General features: G+C 33.3%; 2 protein-coding genes across 2 annotated transcripts; both read right to left on the bottom strand.

The window, feature by feature from the left end:
• Positions 1 to 306: 306 nt before the first annotated feature.
• Positions 307 to 5674, bottom strand: LOC127858731 (tyrosine-protein phosphatase non-receptor type 7-like). Its single transcript, XM_052395972.1, has 4 exons — positions 5546 to 5674; positions 3515 to 3654; positions 2184 to 2319; positions 307 to 1892 (listed from the first exon to the last, which is right to left on the bottom strand). The coding sequence occupies exons 1-4, from the start codon at positions 5636 to 5638 to the stop codon at positions 1812 to 1814; spliced, it is 450 nt and encodes a 149-aa protein (XP_052251932.1). The 5' UTR covers positions 5639 to 5674; the 3' UTR covers positions 307 to 1811.
• A 323-nt stretch (positions 5675 to 5997) lies between these two features.
• Positions 5998 to 20908, bottom strand: LOC127857238 (receptor-type tyrosine-protein phosphatase T-like). The gene is made up of 22 exons (XM_052393655.1): positions 20700 to 20908; positions 20280 to 20483; positions 19946 to 20077; positions 18610 to 18747; positions 18145 to 18282; positions 14716 to 14853; positions 14429 to 14566; positions 13358 to 13492; positions 13104 to 13224; positions 12904 to 12953; positions 12558 to 12796; positions 12183 to 12264; positions 11526 to 11602; positions 11129 to 11165; positions 10748 to 10845; positions 10126 to 10248; positions 9802 to 9956; positions 8518 to 8653; positions 8134 to 8247; positions 7732 to 7834; positions 7392 to 7465; positions 5998 to 6132 (listed from the first exon to the last, which is right to left on the bottom strand). The coding sequence occupies exons 1-22, from the start codon at positions 20716 to 20718 to the stop codon at positions 5998 to 6000; spliced, it is 2586 nt and encodes an 861-aa protein (XP_052249615.1). The 5' UTR covers positions 20719 to 20908.
• Positions 20909 to 21383: the final 475 nt, after the last annotated feature.

Raw genomic sequence — 21383 nt, 5'->3', positions numbered from 1 at the left:
AAAGCAATACGATTATTGGAAGCAAATGCCTATGTAGGATTTCACGAAAAAAAAACAAGTTTTGGAAAACACTTCAATTGTAAATAAACCTATTAAAATACAGATCAATAAAACTGAAAGAAATGCTCAATCATTTTAATGACCTTAACGAACGTGATTCTTAACATATTATATATAATGAAATTCGTGAACATACCATCAATACACCACACACCGATAATGACCAATTATGTTTACCATTCATTAAAAAAAAAGGTTTACAACTTTGATCTTATATAACATTTTAATTGTATTGATTATGCTTCATGATATGACTATATCGATTACTTCCAAGGCAAAAATTAATTTTCAAACAAAAAAGCTCTACATTTTTTTTTCGAACGTAAAGCACGGTATTCATCATTTAAATCCGCGGTCAGATTAAAGAATACAACATCTGAATACATATATTCATACCCTGGCGTAAAATTAGCCGACCAGTGCACAAGCAACCTGTCTATAATGTTCGTTCAAGTTATTATTTTAAATATTAACTCTAATATTGACGGGACCATAACGATTACGGATATAACAATATTGTTATCTTACGCCAATTATCACGTCATATTTGAATTTCTTCCACATAAGTCCAATAATATAAATTGACATGGAAAAACAAGTGTAATACATACAAACTTACACTCAATATAAGTAAACCAATAGTTGTGTCTTTCGATAAACGACCTACAAGTTCATATGTTGATTTATATGGTGAAACGTTTAAAATCGTTATATCCTTCTAATATTGGAGCGTAACTTTATATCAAACACAAATATTTTTATAACAGAAATGATGCATAACTGTGTAACCAACTCTCAAATAATCAAAAGGGTCAAATACTCAATACTTTATTTTTTTTTGTCTTTAACGTAAAAACATTCTGACAGTTGCAAATTAGACGAAATCATCATTACTGAATGTTCGATGTAATAATAATTATAATTCTACTTAGTAATTTCTTCGGATGTCGCTTATTTCATGTGTTACGCTTGCATTTTTACAAACTAAACGAAGATGATTATTATTGCATATTGTTAATGCCACTCGAATGTTCGTAACTCAATAAGAGAGCTTACCAACTCGAGAATATTGTTTCTATCATAGTTATGCAAGGCCTATGTATTGTTAAGACTATTAGTCGCATGCATAAATGAGCATAAAATGTCGACCAACAGTATTGTAATGGCAACTTACTTGTAAAAGACAAAGATTGAAACATATATAAAACCTTTTGATATTAACACTATTTTAACAAGATATTTCGTAAAATGAACGAACCAAGCAGATCATGAAACACGAAACAGTTTTAATTTGTTTGAATATGCCCAACACGAGTAAACACCGTGCACCATTCAATCGCTTAGATTTGTTTGCAACACTGGTCCTTTCATTTCATCTGCATGTTGTATGTTGACATATTGATAACAAAAGCCAAAAATATGTTTATTTCATAAGTAAGCATAATAAAATAATAAAATTAATGGAAAAGTAAATATATAGAAAAATAATGTTTTAACTAAATCATTAACAAATACATAATTGCTGTACACTTTGTGGTTACACATAAACAAATATTACAAACAATTACACGTAAGACAAATATAATACAATAACAAATATTGCTACACCATTTAACAATTAAGCATCTGTTTCTGTACCTACGGTATTTCTTGCTCTGCGTGCGATATATTTTACATTTGCGAACGCACAAATGACATATCCGTGTTCAGTATAGAAACATCCAACACATGCTTTCATTTTCATGTTATAACTATGACGACACTTTCTGAAAGTTTGCGTATGTGTTCGCATCATCCAGCGCAATGCAGTCTGCACAAAACTTGAACTGGTCCTATAACATACACATTGTTTTACTTTAAATCATTTTACAACCGAAAAATATACTGACTCGTCTGAATATGCCAAAATATATCTACAAAACAGTTGCGAATGCGAAGTAGTCTAACGATTTAGTTCATTTCTAAACTAACAATTACGGGGCAAGTCATATGGGGTCTCATCCGTCCTGTCAATCTGTCAGTGATCGGGTAACAATTTTAAATGATCTTTATTACACAAAGTATCTAAATACGAAACTTTGAGTGCGTGTAGTATGTGTACTAAAATACGCGTCACAACGTACGAAGGTTGGTATAATCTGTTTTCGCCTCAGCCTCATGTGCCTGACGACACGTGGTATGCTGACCTCACCATCACTCTCCACATGTTCCAGAAGCGTCCATGTGACCACGAACAGACCGCTTTTGTCGGCGCCATTACTATTTAAACATGATATGTAAAAACGTTTCATGATTAGTTCATAACTATATATGGGTCGTTCTGTGTGAAAAAAAGAGATTTTATGCACGTGCGTAAAGTGTCGTGTTTGCTTAAAATAGACTTTCTTTAAACGACAAATATCACACAAGCGGTCAGTGTCGTCCATGATTAGCCTGTGCGGACTGCACATTCTAATCTTGGACGGAACTTTTCGTACATGCATTAAACCCTCATTTCAAAGAGCACGGTCCGTATATATCACATCAACCAATTTACCTCTCGTAATGATTGATTGTTATATTCTCGGTTCACTTATAACTATTTCCAGTATGCAAAAAAAACCTTAGTACTATTTTAAAGCTGCACATTAAATATCATAAATATGAGAATAACAGTAGGAATATCAATACAATATATGAAAGAAAATTCTAAACAATACATAAATTACATTACACATAATCCTTGTATGAAGTTATGCAGAATTTCAGCAGTATATGTGTGTGAACTGGATTCATGCAAACTGACATACTATTGTATTTAAGAAATAAATTACTCCCCAAGCCCAGTACATTGGTTTTATGTAAACAGTGTAAATAACATGTAAAGAAAATGGATGTTTTCGTGTGCTAGAAGTCGATATATATTGATCATGTTTAAATAGAGATAGAAAAATACATCACAATTGTTAATAACAAAGTCTCAGGTGATTCGTTTTTGACACTTTCCCAAAGGAAGTAGGTCGCCGTGTATCAGCAAAAGGTCGCCGTGGTGTAATGGATATGGTGTCCGCCTTGCGACCGGGAGGTCACGGGTTCGATCCCCACCGCGGGAGCGTTCTTTAAATCTCCCCCAAAGACACCAAGTACTGGTTCTAGGCCCAGGAAACGGACTCGAGAGCGTTTATATAAGCCTAAGGCTTTCGACGCAATCGAGCTAAAATAAATAGGTTTAAACTAAAGGAAGTAGGGAATACAGGTCTCATATTGAGTATGTGAAATGAGTATGGTACGAATGCAGAGTAACAGCTTAACAATTATTCATCATCATTAATTATTATTATTATAAAATGTAATAGCATTTATTACAACAGATACACTATATGAAATAAACAAATACATGTTCATTTTATACATAATGTAAAACAGTGTAAGGCTCGGCTTAAATGTGTATACATGGGTACGTTAAATAACTTACAGGCATTGGACTAGGATGGGGGCTTCACTTCTGGCAACATTTCGTACGTGGCGCAACAGATCCATAAACGATCGAGGACTCTGGGGCAGTTCCATCGTTTGCGACCAGCCTGTGTACACTATCTGTGAAAACCTGTGTGTCTGTAAAGTCCACACTGCTTAGCATTATTTCTTGGAGACAGGGGTCATAAAACAGTACGACAAACACTGAACAATCTAAAACAATTGGAAATAGCACTTTATCTGACTACGTCTTTAGTTTAGCAATATTACGTGTGTTTTTTTTTCAATTTTCCAGACGAATGAATTCGTAAATGAATTAGTGACCAGCAGTTTTTAGTACTGTAGGCAAAGTGCTATTTGCGCGTTCATAAAGAATTTCATGATTATGTCTTATGTTCATTCCAAGAAATTGAGTTACTTAGTGTACTTATGGTTTTGTAACAGCCACCTGAGATTTTACATCTGCAGTAATAACGGGTCTCTCCAATTATTCCATTTTCACTTTAAATATTATTTCCAAGTGTAACGATAATGTTTTACGTGTTGTTGAAGTATTTTTTTTTTGGCTGACAGAAAGACGAATGAGCGGATGAACGTAATTGAACAGGAGACTTACAGCTTACATAACGTCAAAAGTGTATACCAGAACGAATGATCAAATTGTAGGCATTTGATTAGTAATTATAATATAATTTTTGTTCTATATCCATAACCTTGACCTCTGAGTATTGCATACTATTCGCACAGTGACATTAAAACGTTAACAAGAGCACCGCCTAGCGGGTGCAGACCGCTCATCTATTTTTATTTTTTAAAGATAAAGGGACCTACCTCAATACTTCAATCAAAACGGAGAGAGGTGTGGGGTGGAGAGGGGTTTATAGTGTGGGCGTGTGGCCATTTATTACATTATCTTCCAAAATAAGAAAAATAAATACACACAAATATTTATGTTTTCGGGGGAAGGGGGGAATTCTGGGGTGGTTGTTTGGACGGTCCTTCAAAATTTAAGAAATAAAAATAAATATTTGTGTTTATTAAACCATTTTTCAAACAAAAATGTTTTGGGAGGGGTGGGGGGTTGAGGGTGGAGGTGGGGGTTGACAGGGGGGGGGGGGGTACAGTACCATCGTGATACTATGAAAGTATTTAAAGTTTGAAAGCTTGATACTTTGGACGTAAAGAGGATCTCAACACAAAATTTTACCAAATATTCAAAGTTACTAAGTCAAAAAAGGGTCATAATTCCGTCAAAATGCCAACCAGAGCGATGCGACTTGTCCTTATAGTCCCCTTATAATAGTTAGCGCATGTTCTAAGTCTGAAAGCAATAGTTATGATACTTGAGGAGTAAAAATGACCAAAACACAAAATTTTCAATTTTATAAGTATAAAGGAGCCATAATTTGCCTACACAGTCCCCCTATGATAGTTAGTAAGTTGTGCAAGTATTAAATAAATAGCTTTGATACTTTATGAATCAAATGGACCTAAACACAAAACTTAGCCAAATTTTTAATTTTCGAAGTATAAAAAGGGCACATAAGTCTTTCAAAAATCCTGATAGAGTTATCTTATGCTGCCTGCCAAGTCCCCTTATGATAGCAAGTAAGTGTACCAAGTTTGAATGCAAAAGCTTTGATACTTTATGAGAAAAGTGGACCTAAAAACAAAAATAATCGGACGCCGACGAAGACGCCGACGCCGACGCGGACGCCGACGCAGACGCCGACGCCGACGCACAGGTGATGACAATAGCCCATATTTTTTTCAACAAATAGATGAGCTATAAATGCTTCAAAGATTCTTTAGAACTTCAAACTAAATTAGATGTTGATTGTATATACTTCGCCCCAAAATCGTGTAACGAAATAGACCAATTTGATTCTAGTTCGACATCAAATGACTGTGTTGTCCTGCCTTCAACACGTACACCCTTAGCTAGCAATACACAATTAAAATATACTTAAACAAGTATTATTGAGTTATATAAATTGCCAACTGTTTATTTAATTGGGACAAAGATTACCTTTTGTTTAAGATTTAGGACAAACGATCTTGTATAAAAGTCTGGTCCGTCTTTCGGTTCACAAGATACACCAGTCAATCTTATACCAGACATCGACTTTGTTTCGTTTTCGTCTGGAAGACATTTTTCTTCCTGCAAATACATTACACATCCTCTATACGCATGGCGTTCGGCATGCTTTATTTAAATGTTTAAACCGTTTTGCTTTAAATTTACCGTTGCAAGAAAGGATCCTGTGGTACATGGAAAACAAGAATAGATTGTCTGCTTATCTTTCTGTAGTTTAATTATAGAACCAAAGTACAAACATATTTGTAATAGACTGCAGTTTTTTAAAAGTATTTTTAAGTTGCTTCCATTACCCCACATCTTTCAATGGGCATAATGAAGTGATAGCAATGAGTTCCACCCGTTTTTAATCGGGTTTAAAGTGCATCATACAGCCCATACGTTCACCGCAGACATGGACTCACATCAAAGGAAATAATCAGTTCAATTTCCTTTTCACATATCAGTCTACAGAAGTCCACAAAACTGTGTTCTAGAGGAGATTGTGTGATGATGAATCTTGTCGGCAGCTTGACACTCTGAAGCAAATAGAGGATTAGTATTTAATGTTTCTAAGCGTTTTTATTTAATGCGGTAAAACATGTCCAAATTCATATTTGCAGCACAGAAAAATAAGAAACGAACTTATGACTTTTTGTGAAATAGACACAGTCAACACATGTAAACATTGTTGCAGACCGTTGTGGATTTAAAAATTGCCCTTGCCCATCATGTTTCATGACGCTATCTACTATCGCCTAGGTGACCATGGTTAAGTATGGTCTTTAAACCATCGTGCTTAATCGATTGATGTCATTTACTATGTGTACCTATTACTTAATATGTGTTATTTTAATATTTCAGATCAGTTTCCAAGTACACATAAGAATGTACATGAATGTCATATAACACATAATAAACTGGGCATATAAGCAGAACCCATAACATGACAACTGTCATAGGCAGTTTGTTACAATAAATTAGTGAACTTGTCAAACATGTTTTTGGCAATGTGGTTAATCGCCTTATAGAGCCTGTCGACTAACGATTGATCATGATTTTTAAGACCAGGATTAATCACTTTTCATGGTCTTATAGTTTACAATTAAATGTAGCATAGACCATGTGGTTTATAAAAACATATTTAGTAAATTGGTTAACCATGGTTTATTAATGATTTTTATGCTTTTAGTATTCATTGCAACTTGCATATTTAACTAAACAGTGTTTTTTATCTTGTATAATGCCAACAAAATGATTTGGGAAACGTTTGAAGCATATTATACTGATACGGATACGGATGATGACTGTTCAAGATAATGATGGTGACAGCAATTATAATCAATATTAAATATATTTGAATTTCTTATTTTCAACATTGATTCATCGGCAAACAAGACAAAAAAGACAAAATCTAGTACCATGAAACATAGTCAACTATAGTTAATCTTTAAACAAATTCCTTTGCAAACGTCCATAAAAAATAAAATTAAGACAAGTGAACTAAGAACAAGACAGCGGCTTTAAAGTACATATGTATAAAATACATATAAATATGTTAAATATTGATATTATTTTAAAGTATACAAAATACTGTCTTTAAATATTGACAGACCAAATTCAAATCATAACAAATCGTAGTCAATAAACATTAGAACAACATTCGTACTTGCCATGTTTGACGAATACTATCATAGTTATTTAAGTGCAAAGATGTATACAATTGCAACTGATAAAATTAAAAACAATATTCAAGAAGATAATATTAAATGTAAAATACAGTTGATTTAGCACTCACTGGCATTATCACAGCATTGATGTAATCGGTCGTGTTCGGAATATAGGATGACAAATATGGGCGATAATTATCAGCTGAAAATTAATTACGATGTCATGTAAATTTAAGAAGCACATACATCACATTAGGTCGTATGCACAATGTAAAACCAATTTACTGTTTGTTTAAATGTAATTGTATTGTAATTATGGCACTGCCTTTTACCCAACATACTCTTCAACAAACATGCTGAATTTAAACAATTTGTCAATGAACACATTTAATCCACATCAATACAAAAAAATACAAAACCACTAGAGCAATCTAGTGTATATATAAGGCTACGTATTATTATTCATACCAGCCAGGATGTCCATTGATCTATTTTTCGACTGATTCTCATTGCTTGTGGCCGATTTGTACGTGTTATCGTCTGGAAACAGTGACTCCTCGGAGACTAAATCCTGATAAATGTTTCGATTTTTAGATATTAAATTAATGAAAGGCTCACATTAATATTATTATTGATGCGTATTATCGTTGTTACATCTTTTAGTTTGCACTGATGGTTTTGCTTTCACATGTTTTCACAGGAACGTTTATGTATTTTAATATGTTTTGAAAACACATGTTGTGCAGTTGAGAATTTCAAAATTTATAGTTAATTTGTCCTACAACTCATGAAAAGTAACTTTAATGCGACAGTATCAAGATGTCATAATCAAACGCGCGGAGTTATTTGATTCCCTGTAATCAAACTTACTAAATACTGTTCTTTGAGACCCATATTCTCTCCACTTAGCTGCTCGGGAGTCACGGGTTGGGATGGCAGTACCAACATTTCAACCATCAGCTTGTACAGAAATCGGTACTGACTCTGGAATGATGGCCGATCTTGACAATTATGTTTCAATGAAATACTATGTTATCGCTTTTATACTAAATAACGGTGTACAATGAACATCTTCCGCGGTCTTGACGTATGTTTTTCTTTTTCTATGCAATACGATGCCGCTTTTATTTGGAAAATAACTGTATAATAAATACATTTTTAGGAGTGTTTTCTTTGTGAAAACAACAACAAAGATTTGAACAAGTGTTCAATCTTCAGGTATAATGAAAGTACGTATCGGCTTGATACACTTACGGAGGTCTGCACAGTGTTGACCCTTTGAGCGCGCAGGTTGGTGACACACTGTGGGATATCAATGTTCCCGGTCTCCTTTCCCTGATCGTAGAGATAGTCCATTGCAATGAAGGTCCCGGTGCGCCCAACACCAGCGCTGACAGCAGAAACAAACACAATCGTTACTCAATTCCTAATCCAATAAGTAATCAAACCAATCCATTTTTAACCGATGCCATTTTTCGAATTCGTGTTATGGTATAGGATTTGTGAAATTGCTCAGCATGTTAAGGTTAATAAAGTTGTAGATTTTTGCTTAATTAAGTATGCTATTGCAAATATATATTGTGAACACTGTTGAACAAGATATCTTTGCAAATATTTTCTTTATATGTGTGTATTCGAATTTTAAATACAAACGATTTGAATATAGAACTGTTGCCCTACAGATCAATAGACGTCTTTGTTTTCTCCCAAATAAACATCTAACCCGACGTGTACCCAAAACGGGCAAGGAGGGTAAAAGATACATCAGATATAGTCAAGAAACGAAATCGAAACCATTGGTGTTACGAAGATGTGTGTTTCACATACAACGTCTTAAAGGCTCTATAAAGGTCACAAATCCAATTATTATGCATATCAACTGGTCTAATTTTTACCGGATTTCAGTTATTCTTGCATAAAAACTGCTAATAACACAGCTTAGGTACAACGTTGTCAAGAATTATGGAAGATCAACCCGTTTCGTAATTGGAAGAAATGTTTACATTTTTGCAACTAACGTGATGTGTAGCCTCAGAGCGTTGACATATGCTAAAAAAAGCCGAAAGAAAATTCAATTTTTATTCTATTTTAACAACTTTTTACCAGCAGAAAGTAACTTATTAGACCACTACAAACGTTTTAAACATTTAGAAGAGACCTACTTTGTGAGTGATACCGGGAAACGTTAAAAGTCATCGTTATATTTTTGGTGACCTGAGTCACTTTCACTTTCTCTTTTGCGAGTAAACAGCGATGTAAATAAACTGATTGTTTGTAAACACAATTGACTTGGAGGACACTTTATTTTGAGCTCAAAACAAATTGTATTGCTCATTTTTTTATTATTATGTCCAATAGCATATATATATTGTTTTTTGATAACCTTTATAAATAAAATATGAAAAAAATAATTAAAAATCTGTAAATAATTACGTATCTTCACCTTTATAGAGCCTTTAATGTAAAGCAATATAAATGATTCCCATCGCACACACTAAACAACAGTCTGAAATACGAAAGAGCTACTTCTTATTTTACCTGCAATGTATCAGCCATGGTTGTTTGGCGGTTCTCTTTTGACACCTAATCTTTCTCCAGAATTGAACGAGGCTTGTGCTGCTGGTTGGCACGCTTTTATCTGGCCAAGTAGTGTAATGAAACTGGGTCACGTTGCGACAAACATGTGGTTTATCCTGCAATTGATTGCTCATTTATAGACTTTTAGTACATCTTTATTTCCCATAAGACATTATACAAATAACCTTCGCAATAGAAATATCGTTACGCCTCCGGAACAATATTTACTCGATGCGCATGCTATATTTAAGATTTGAAAATGGAATTACAAGAATCAAAACAAACCTTTTCATGCACAGTAATCGTTCGAATTGTATAACCTGAATATTCTTTTTCTTCTGAAAGTGTGACCACAAAGTAACCGTGTATTATCGGTTTGCATTCGCCCCAGTATTTCAAACATTTCATCTGAAATTCGCAAGTTTATATAAACAATGATTACACAATAATATTGCTCGAGTTTTTCATAGTTTATGTAGTTTTACTACAGGTGTGTTATGATTTATGTTGCACTAAATTCAGTGATAATTAAATATTACTTGCTTTATGAACATTTCACAAATTTTTAAAGGCCATATCCCTAACGTAAATTAACATATGTAATAATTGCTTTTCTAATTTAAATTCATGATTCAATCTTTATTTTATTTAATTCGCAATAATTTTGACCTTTTATAAACAAAGATTGACGTGCCTCGTGATTACTTTTGTGTTAATGTGCATCATATATTACATTATTATTTTTATTTTATGCTCAAAATAACCAATGATTGAAATAATAAAAGACAAAACGACATGTATTTGGATGTTCATGTCTTTTACGCAACAATTGACCGAATTTTATCCATAGAATTCTCGAGTACACGTCCCTGACTTCGAAGTCAGAAACAGACATTTGTAAACGCACCTTTCCTTCTTCAACGAGTCTCGTAACCATAACAATAATACAGACGTCTTGTTCCCACACCATTCTCCAAAAATCGCCTACCATTGGATTGACCGGACCTGAAGGCATGGAAGTGTAAGGCATTATTCAAAGCATACGGGCACATTAACAAAGCATTTCCGTCTGGTAGTATATGGTGCAATGATCCGTTGCTTTATTGTCATTAATTGTTTAGGAAATTGATCAACTGCGCAACATTTATTACTAGCAAATTTATCCCCCGATAGTTGTAATCGACTTTTATTTTTTATTGAAACATATACACGTACAATCATTAGTTATTTACGCGATCCGTTGACATGAACATATAATTTTTAAATGCATGTGTAGAAACAGTGTTACCTTGAGACGCAATATACTTTTTTTCTTCCGTGTAGCCCTACACAAAACATATACACAGGCTGATACTATATATTATATCAATGATAATAAGTAATTTAATAATAATACGTAAGATCAATAACACATTTTTTGGTATGATATTCATCTTTCATACACATGTTTGACACCACAAAATACTACGAGTGATGGTTCATACTTAATCTCAATTATACAACGCTGCTAACTTTCTTAAAATAGTGAATACATGTTTTGGCTTTTGTCATATAACTCGGCTTTATATTGTTTGTTTCAATGTCATACTATTTGTAAGCAAATATATTTAACAAATGTATACTCATTAAATATGTATAATGCACTATATAAGCTCTTCATTATCAACCATAACTGTCTCGCGTACATCGACATGGCAGGCGTTGATGTAGTCGGAATGTGGTTCATCGGCGATTCTTGTGAGAATCACTCGAGAATGGTCGTCTGCAAGGACAAACACGTGATCCAATTATATTTCTTAAAAACTATTTCGTGAAAAAACTTCGAGCTTTAAATTTGGGCAATATAGTTAGGTTTTTCAACGATGGTTAGATCATTATTATAAAAATGTTATTCTGTAAAAGTGTCATACAATTAAATACAATATTGTAATTATAAATATTATTATAATCATGTATAATATAATTAATAATTATTATTTAATTTATATTAATAACAATTACAAAAAGAACAAGAAGAAGAAGAAGAAGAAAAATAAGAATATGATTTGTTTAAATAATAATACAGGAATTATTAATATTAATGTATTACTAATTATTATTTTATTTATTATTATAATCATAATAATAATAATAATTATTATTATTATTATTATTATAATTATTATTAAAACGCTTATATAAAAGCATGTTACAGTTATATAATAAAAACATAATTCATTTTGTGTAAACGAAATACATTAATTATTAACAATGTATAGCACTTGAATAAGAATGCCATATTATTTAATACTGCATATATTTAAAGTGTCTTTGTTTTTTTATCCTGCTGATATCTAACTTACATGCATACACCTCCTTGTATCTGTTTTTGCCTGTGGCTGCGGATGCCACAATCGTCGGATGTTGAAGACCATGTGGTATTTTCTGTTTAAAGTATTTATCAAAACGAAAACGATAGATTTAATAATATTAAAATAGATTTTAACCATTGGTATTGGTGTCAATAATTAGTTTATGCTACATTTTGCTGAAATGACATTTTTTCAAAGTGATTGCTTACATTTGAAATTAAGATTTATGTATGTGTATATATATTTAATAATTTGGAAAAAAAACATTATCGATATTTAACTTACTAAATGCACGGTCAATATTGCAGACTGCATTAAAAACAACATTGCATTAGCATAACTTTTGCCAAGTCGTGTAATACTTACGTCGAATTCTTGCTTGAAGAGTTTTTCGTTCTGGTAGTTGTCTCGTACGAACTCTCGCAGTTTATCGACAGCAATGAGACGTATTTCAGTACGCTTACGTTGTCTATGAAGTGGTTCGCTGTTGAAGTAAAGGCCGTCTTCTTCTGGATACCCTGTGTTTGCATACACTGCGTCTGAAATGGCTCCATTTGGGCCTTTCAGAGGTTTAGTCTTTGATGTTGTCGGCGTTTGGTCGATGTCTGCACATTCAGACAATTATTCAAACATGTGTGTATATGACATATGCTTGAGGAACAAACATGCACATGTACAAATGTTTATTATGTTTACAAAACGGACAACTTACTAGAATCTGTGTCATTCTGAATTGCAACAGGAATGCCATCGAACTGGTGTCTGAAAAGAACAGTTTACAGTTGTAAGCTGAAAACAATAATTGTGATTTCATATTGAAGTCCAGTCCTCAGTGAATATCTATCAAGAGTGCATAATATACAACACATGACAAAATGTTTAATTGAATCACAATTGCAAAACGTAAATCACCTTTTTGTTGGTGTTGAACGCCTTCTTTTAATTGCGATCATCGATACAATTATGATTGCGATTAGAACAATACCCCCAACCGAACCACCAACAGCTGGTCCGGTGAGCTCAGACTGAATCACTGAAACCAGATGTTCAATGTTTTGACCTAATTGTGAACATTAGTTTCATTTAATGACTGATTGCGTTGCAAAAGATATTTTGTACAGAATATTGATTAAAGAAAACTGAAATAACGGAAGTGCCTTCCTTACGTTGTGTCATACAAAGATCGCCAGCAAAGCCTTTCTTACAGCCTTGTGAACATATGCCGTCTATATGATGACACGCGCCACTACATTCGCCACATACTGCTGAACAATTGTCTCCAAAGAAACCGACATCACATTCTGGAAGAGTGAATACCAAGTCTTTGTATGTATTAGTTCTAAGAACAGATTGTGTTCGTTGTTAAAAGCAAAACAGCGAACAAGTATATTGGAAATTAGCATTATCAAATTAAAGTACGTAGCTTTGACACAGTTTTTTCGTTAAAATTATTGTATTAACAATCATTTCATCTTTTTTCGGCGTAGCATTCAAACCCAGCTTTTCACCTTAGCTGACCTGTGTAAGCGGCCAATTTATTTTAATAAATAATATTTCAGCTGGTAGGCCTGAAACTTTTTAAAGTAGAAAACATGCAATCTACAAACAGTTAAGTTTTCACATTTACATTAATATGTAATTCAACCGACGTTCTATGTTTAAGAAGTATAGGATATGAAAATGGATACTGCAGTGCGTTTAACAATGATTTTAACTTCGTGTTCAGCATGAAACAATTGTATATATAATGATAAGGCTTGAGAGATAGAACAGTTTCACACTCAACTCTCGACATCAAAATATTAAGAAGATTGCCAGCGCCAGAGCGGTTGCACTTGATTGCTATGTTCTCATATTCAGTAATTACTACGATAATGCAACCTGGCCACTCGTATATTTAAGATCATATAAGTATTGTTGTTCAATAATCTGAAATAAGCTTTCACGAAAATATGCTTAATTGTTTGCGAAAGCAACCGTTAAGCATGTAAATGTATAAAGCTTTATACAAGCCGTCGTTTCAGCAGGGGAATCGTTACCTCACTTTAATGAATTACATTACATATATCTTGTAAACAGATCTGCATTAATTATCAGAGAGTTTTATTAACTGATTATTATTGAACGGTATCGTTAATGCTGTTAATAATGCAAACAATTCAGCGTCGTGTTAATTTCAATAATTTTCTAACAATATTACTATGATGAATTGTTATATATAGAAAGTTGCATTTTACCTTCCATGCACATCGTCCCGTTATATCCGTGTTCACATTCCCCAGAGCATACGCCGGACAGTTTGTTACATGACACCTTGTTTTTACAATGACCACACATTTTCTCACATGCAAGACCATACCGTTCGTTTTCGCATTCTGTTTAATAAAACGTAAAGAATAATATCGTCGAGTCGTACACGTTTGAAACGAAAATATATTTTGTAAAACGTAATTTATAAAGTGTCAATTATTATTTAATATTTTAAGTGAGAATACTGTCAATAAGAACTGGAAATGAAGCATACCATCAATGCAGAGAGAACCTTTGTATCCTGCAGCACATCCATCTGGACACATACCGGCAGTCTTATTACAGGCAGCGTTGTTCAGACATTGACCACATCGGGTAAGACAGCCCTGGCCGTACCATCCGTTGTCGCAGGCTATGTGAAAACATTTTCAATAAAATCATCGCTGATTTAACATATTAACTACGTATTCAAATACCATTGGTGTTACCTTTCGATGGTTTATAAACAAGCGCGTTTGCAGAAAATAAGTGAGGATTATATATTGCAGCACCAATGAAAAAGGTATTTTTTCTATCTTCTTATCGATTATTACAAAATGAAAATTTATAATAAAATAAACATCACTGAGGTTATTAACATTCTACATTTCATGCATGTGCTAGCTAGAATAATTTTGTATGAAAAGAAAACATAATTATGATTTAAATATAGAATTTATGGTATACTTATTTATCACATTTTAATAACAATTAATAATAAGTTGAAGATACATAACATTTGTCTATCATGATTAAGTTACTAAAGTAAATTGGTGTATGTCCTGTAAATGAAACTAATGTAATTGGATGAGACAAGCACACACGCAAAATTACCTCACAATCGAGCAAACAACTTGTGGTACTTATGTGATAATATAAAGACATATAGACAAATGTGTTATCGTGATCAGCTGCCACAGCGTTGAATAAAAGTACTTATTGAAACATTTTAGTTAATTTATAAGCACATAATTATGACAAACTTGTAAAAGTTGATAACATATCTAACACACAATCATGCATGCGTTCATATTACACATTATATTACTTTAGGGGGGACAACTTTAGTTGAACAAATCAGTTAGCCAGAAGATAGCACAGGTTATTGCTCTTGAACAAGAAGCTGCAATAGTAAATGGTCCACTTACGAATATTTCAAGATTAAGTGGGTACATTGGATTCAGCTCTTGACATAATACATATAGATCAGACTAAAAGGTCAAGTAGGATTCGCGAGTAACAGTTGTTGTTCTTTAAATAGATTAAGCTGTATGCGACTTCTTGGATAATATTTGTATTGGTAACATTCATCATCATCATCATCATCATCATCATCATCATCATCATCATCATCGTCATCATCATCATCATCATCATCATCATCATCATCATCATCATCATCATCATCATCATCATCATCATCATCATCATCATCGTTATCATCATCATCATCATCATCATCATCATCATCATCATCATCATCATCATCATCATCATCATCATCATCATCATCATTATCATCATCATCATCACATCATCATCATCATCATCATCATCATCATCATCATCATCATCATCGTCATCGTCATCGTCATTGTAATCATCATCATAATTGTCATCATCATCATCATCATCATCTTCATCATCATCATCATCATCATCATCATCATCATCATCATCATCATCATCATCATCATCATCATCATCATCATCGTCATCATCGTCATCATCATCATCATCGTCATCGTCATCGCCATCGGCATCATCATCATCATCATCATCATCATCATCATCATCATCATCATCATCATCATCTTCACAATTACCATCACGATAAATATCACCATCACATCCATCATCATCATCAGTTGCAGCAGAACAGAACCGAACAAAACGTTTATTTTTCACCCAAGTATACAAAATATACAATAAGGGCAATATAACAAAGCAATAATATATTAAGTAAATGATAAACTTCCGGTTATATTAACAAAAGGGATTTGCCAAGCATGATTGCTGAAATATGGACAATGATGGGGGGTACTTAGAAAAATATTACAAACTTTACAATTATTAGTGTTTTTTGGCCGGAGATGTGCGGTGTAGCATTCATTTTTGCATACGGCGTTTATCCATCATATTTTCCAGAAAGATGGTCGTCTGTTTTAATGTTTGGGAATATCAGAATAGCAGCATCCGAAGCATCAGCATCATTAACTTCTTCTTCTTCAATGATCATCATCGTCATCATCACCATCATCATTATCATCATCATCATCATCATCATCACCGTCCTCATCGTCATCATCATCATCAGCAGCAGCAGCATGCTCATTATCGTCATTATCATCATAATTAAAACAACTTCAACATTACAGTATCATGTCACTTTAATAAAAATCATTCATAGAGAGATATAACATAAACATGTGTTTACACTTGGCAAATAGACAAAATAAACAGCTAAACTAACATATCACATGGACGTAAACTAATACAAGACATTTAGCGAAAAAGCTTATATAGAGTGTTTATACGGTTTAAATATAGCCGTATTTGGAAAACTTTCGCGCCGCATGACGGAAAGGTTTTATGTTTACTTACGTTACACATTTTGAACTTGCCGATATATTATAAATAAACATCTTCTTGGCAGATTGTGTGAAGATTGAACTAAATCTGTGACTTCAACACACTTAAGAAGCTTTCAGTTTATTCCTATTAAGGACACTGCCCCGCTCCTTCGCGGACTTATTTGTAAAGAACAGAAAACATGTTTTAATTCTGAGATATCATTAAAATAAATAATCAGACCAAGTTTCATGAAAATTTGACAATAAATGTGTTTTCTATCGCCATATACGAACAATTGCCTGGCTCTCTAGCGGCCATGATTTGTATCAGGCCGGAACCATTGTTCAACTCAAAAAGTGAGTTACCAATCTTTATAAAGATTTGAAGTAAATGTGTCTCTTGCATGTTAACAAGGTTAAATTATAGTTATTTAGGTAAACTGCCCGCCCCGTACGGTCATGTTGTTTAACCGAACGGAACCATTTTGAACTCGGCACATATATTTTACAATGTTCTGACTCAGTTTTAATGGTGGGTGAAATACAAACGTGACTTCTTCAGTGGAAACACGCGTTTTCTTAAATGAAAATAAATATGTACGACGGACGACGCACAAAGTATGGCGATCACAAAATCTTACCATGAACACTGCTTGCTCTCCTAAGCTAAAACGTGTCTAAATGTAGTGTGTAGTAGGGCTCATACAGTTGTAATTATTAATATATTCTCAGGATTGTCGTTCAAGAAACTACACGGTCTTGTTTGATTTCATAATTGATTTGTATATTGATATACTGCTACAAGGTTTTTCTAGTGAAACAAATACTTTTGGTTATTTTATTCAAGAGATAATAAACACATTCGAACCGTGCCCTTTCATATATGTACTATACCGATCTTCATAAATTAACACTGATAATTGTGGACGTCCTACATTAACAGAATTTAATATACACACATTATTCGTGAATGGTATTGATTTGTTTCTATTTGTTCAAACAATTAAGTGTCATAATCTAACATGTGACGACTGCATGTGTATATGGAGACGTTCGCACAAATTATACACATATAAATGTTTATAATTTACCGTCGGTGCACATCGTCCCTTTATATCCGGGTTCACATTCATCTGGGCAGACGCCGGAACTCGTGTTACAGGCCACCTTGTTCTGACAATAACCACACTTGTTCTGACATCCAAGACCATGATATCCATTGTCACATTCTGTTAAATGAATAGTCAAGAACAACATGTAAAGATTCAATTAGCAATTTTCATTCGTGCTTTTATCATCAGCAGTATAAATTAGGAAAACAATGTGTTTGGATGGTTAGTAATCATTAATAACATATAAATATATAACGTTTTTATCACGTATCTTTTATGTTAAACTTACTGTGATTTTCATATAATCATTCTTTAAACATTCGGTTTAAACATTGGATAAAAACCGTTTAAAACAATGAAATACTAAATCGCAAAGAATGTACAACGTGTACAGTATTCAATACATAGCCAATGGCAGTAATAGAGTTAGAAAATAACACATACCCTCTATGCACTGAAAACCTTTATACCCTGCAACACATCCGGTTGGACACTCACCGGAAGTCTTTTTACAAGCAACGTTGTTAAGACAACGACCACATTTGGTCCGACAGTCCAGGCCGTACCATCCGTTGTCGCAGACTGTTAATTTAAGTGTGTGTAACGTAAACGATACATAATTTTCAAAAATAATGTAATTAATTTGAACGGTTTACTCGAAAACATTATAAAGATTAAATTAAGTCTTAAATCCTTATATTGTTGTGAAATATAATAGACGGTTGAAGCATGCCATATTTGTGCGTTAATAAATAAGCACACGAACTAATTTTCTAATCTGATGTGCGTCTTTTATGATGACATGTGAACACTATTCATGCGTAAACAACTTGTTCACCAAATAGGCCTCAGTCGCGTTAAAGAAATCTGCGACGTAAAACGATTGTATTTTTTGAAATGAATTCAATTGTATGCTTTACTTAATTACTCATCCACGATTGCATGCTTACATGTAATGGTCGAATAAAAATAAAATAGTAAGTGGAAGCCGTTGCAGAACACAATTTCGGCAAGGTCAACTTAAAGCATGCTACTTTACGTATTACATAAATGTAAAATATATATTTATAGAAATTACTTTAAACATAATAACTTTATGTGTGTATATGCTCATAAAACCTGATAACATAGTTACCAACTATTTTTATATAAATTCATTTAAACCAAGATTAAACCATCATTTAAAAGCACTGGTTCTGTATAATGTTTATGTATATTAATTGGTTATGTGATTAATGGTCGTCATAAAAAAGACATAGTGTGATGTTCATAAAAGTAAGACATTCATTGACATATTTGGAAATTAAGTTGACTTAAAGCATGTGAGATCTACCGTACATAGTAATACGTGTAAAAATAACGTAAATTAATTGTAATACGTCGACACCATACTGTTGATATCATTGCACAACACGTTCTGGTCTTTTTTTAGATTTGACCATTCCCGTTAACACACAGCGAACCGCGATACATTTAAATACACAACCGTTGCGCGTTGAAGTTTCCGATGCAAATTATGTTTATCCTTTGGATTATTATTTGTTCAAACATACAAATATTTTGTGCAGCTCGTGAAGTATATTGTCTCTACTTGTCTAGTATGAACAGCTAATAAAGAAATGTGTTCAAAACATACAAATTTAGTATGTTTTCATAGTAGACCAAATCTGAAGCAGTTAAAAAACATGTGCTGATTGAATAATAATATTCCCCGATTCAAATACTTATTACCCGTTCAAATACTTGCATCAAAGAAATGGACAATAAATACATAGTTTACTTTGATTGCACGCGGCTCCTGACCAGCCAGCCTGACACCCTGACCCACAGGTACCAATTATAAGGTCACAAGGTCCTTCCAGACAATGACATCTTTGCTCACAATAAGGGCCATAGGTACCATTCATGCAATCTATAAAAATGCAAATTTTATGGCATGTTGTTTTACCGTTGCATTCATAATTAGTTTCGTTGATACTTATAATACTCCACACTTATTAAACCCAACTAATTGTTGACTTTAAAGCTTAACTGCAAAATAATAAAAACAATGCTTGTATTATTGCACGTTAAATCAACTAATATAAACGAGTGAAAGGTTCTTGATGCTTTACCTTCTTGTCGGTAAACGTCTATTTCACATATTGTCATATAATTATCTAGTCCCTGTTGACCAACCACTACTATTGCTTGCATAGCTTGTGGAGGACTTATCTCGTAGGTTCGTCTGGTATAAGTAACACTCGTGGCCCGTTGTTGGACCATGTGACTGTCCGCATTTCCACCAAACAGTGTAATATTTATAAACTGAAGGATAACTGAAATTTAAGCAGCCTTATTTTCAATCATAGTTTACAATTAAAAGTAATATTATATTTTAAATTGCACAGGCGCTTTAAATGTCTGATATTACTTCGTTGCACACTACATAACATTCTTTTTAAACTCCTTGTATTAAGATGTGTTTATGTTTAATAACATAAACAAAGCAACAAAAGAAAATACATATACTTATATGTTAAAGAATCTACTACCTCCGTCGGTACGCCCCATAAGTACAACTTCCTTCACAAAATATGTTCGGGGTAGATTTAATCGGAGCCTGGTCGGCCTTAAAATGGCGGTACAACATTTACAGTCTTCAGGTCGACCAGTTCGTCCATCGATTGCTCTTCCTATAGCCCAATCTTCCCATACTGATTCGTTTGTCGACAGTGTAGCTCCTTGCAGTGAAACCTTGATTTTAGCTTAAAACAGCAAGTGATCAATTGTACAATACTTTGAATGGAAACATTCAAATCTCAATCAGCCACCAATCATAGCAAATGTGTTTTCAGGTTAGAAAGTTTAAATGGGTTTATCCAAATGAATATGTGTTGTGATTCGTTGTCACAAATGTGATTTGTTAAGAACGGTTTAAAACAGCTCGATCTTGGAAGAAACATAGGTTATTTCGTGAACAAAAATGATTATAGAGATTAGACTAACATGAATAGTATTCGCACGTTAAGAAAACTACAAAATACGAAAGGTACAATCTTATATAGTTTTACTGCATAAATACATGCACTGTTAAATTTACTTACATCAATGCAATATGACTGAAATGAAATACGATACAACTTCTTGGCGTATTAATTTCAAACATGTGTAATAAAAACATAAATGACGAAGGATGGTCTCTAAATGGGGAATAGACTAGACACTGAGATAGAGAA

This window comes from Dreissena polymorpha, chromosome 14 (genome assembly GCF_020536995.1).
Source record: "Dreissena polymorpha isolate Duluth1 chromosome 14, UMN_Dpol_1.0, whole genome shotgun sequence".
NCBI lineage: Eukaryota > Metazoa > Mollusca > Bivalvia > Myida > Dreissenidae > Dreissena > Dreissena polymorpha.
This window is presented reverse-complemented; position numbering and strand designations above follow the sequence as displayed.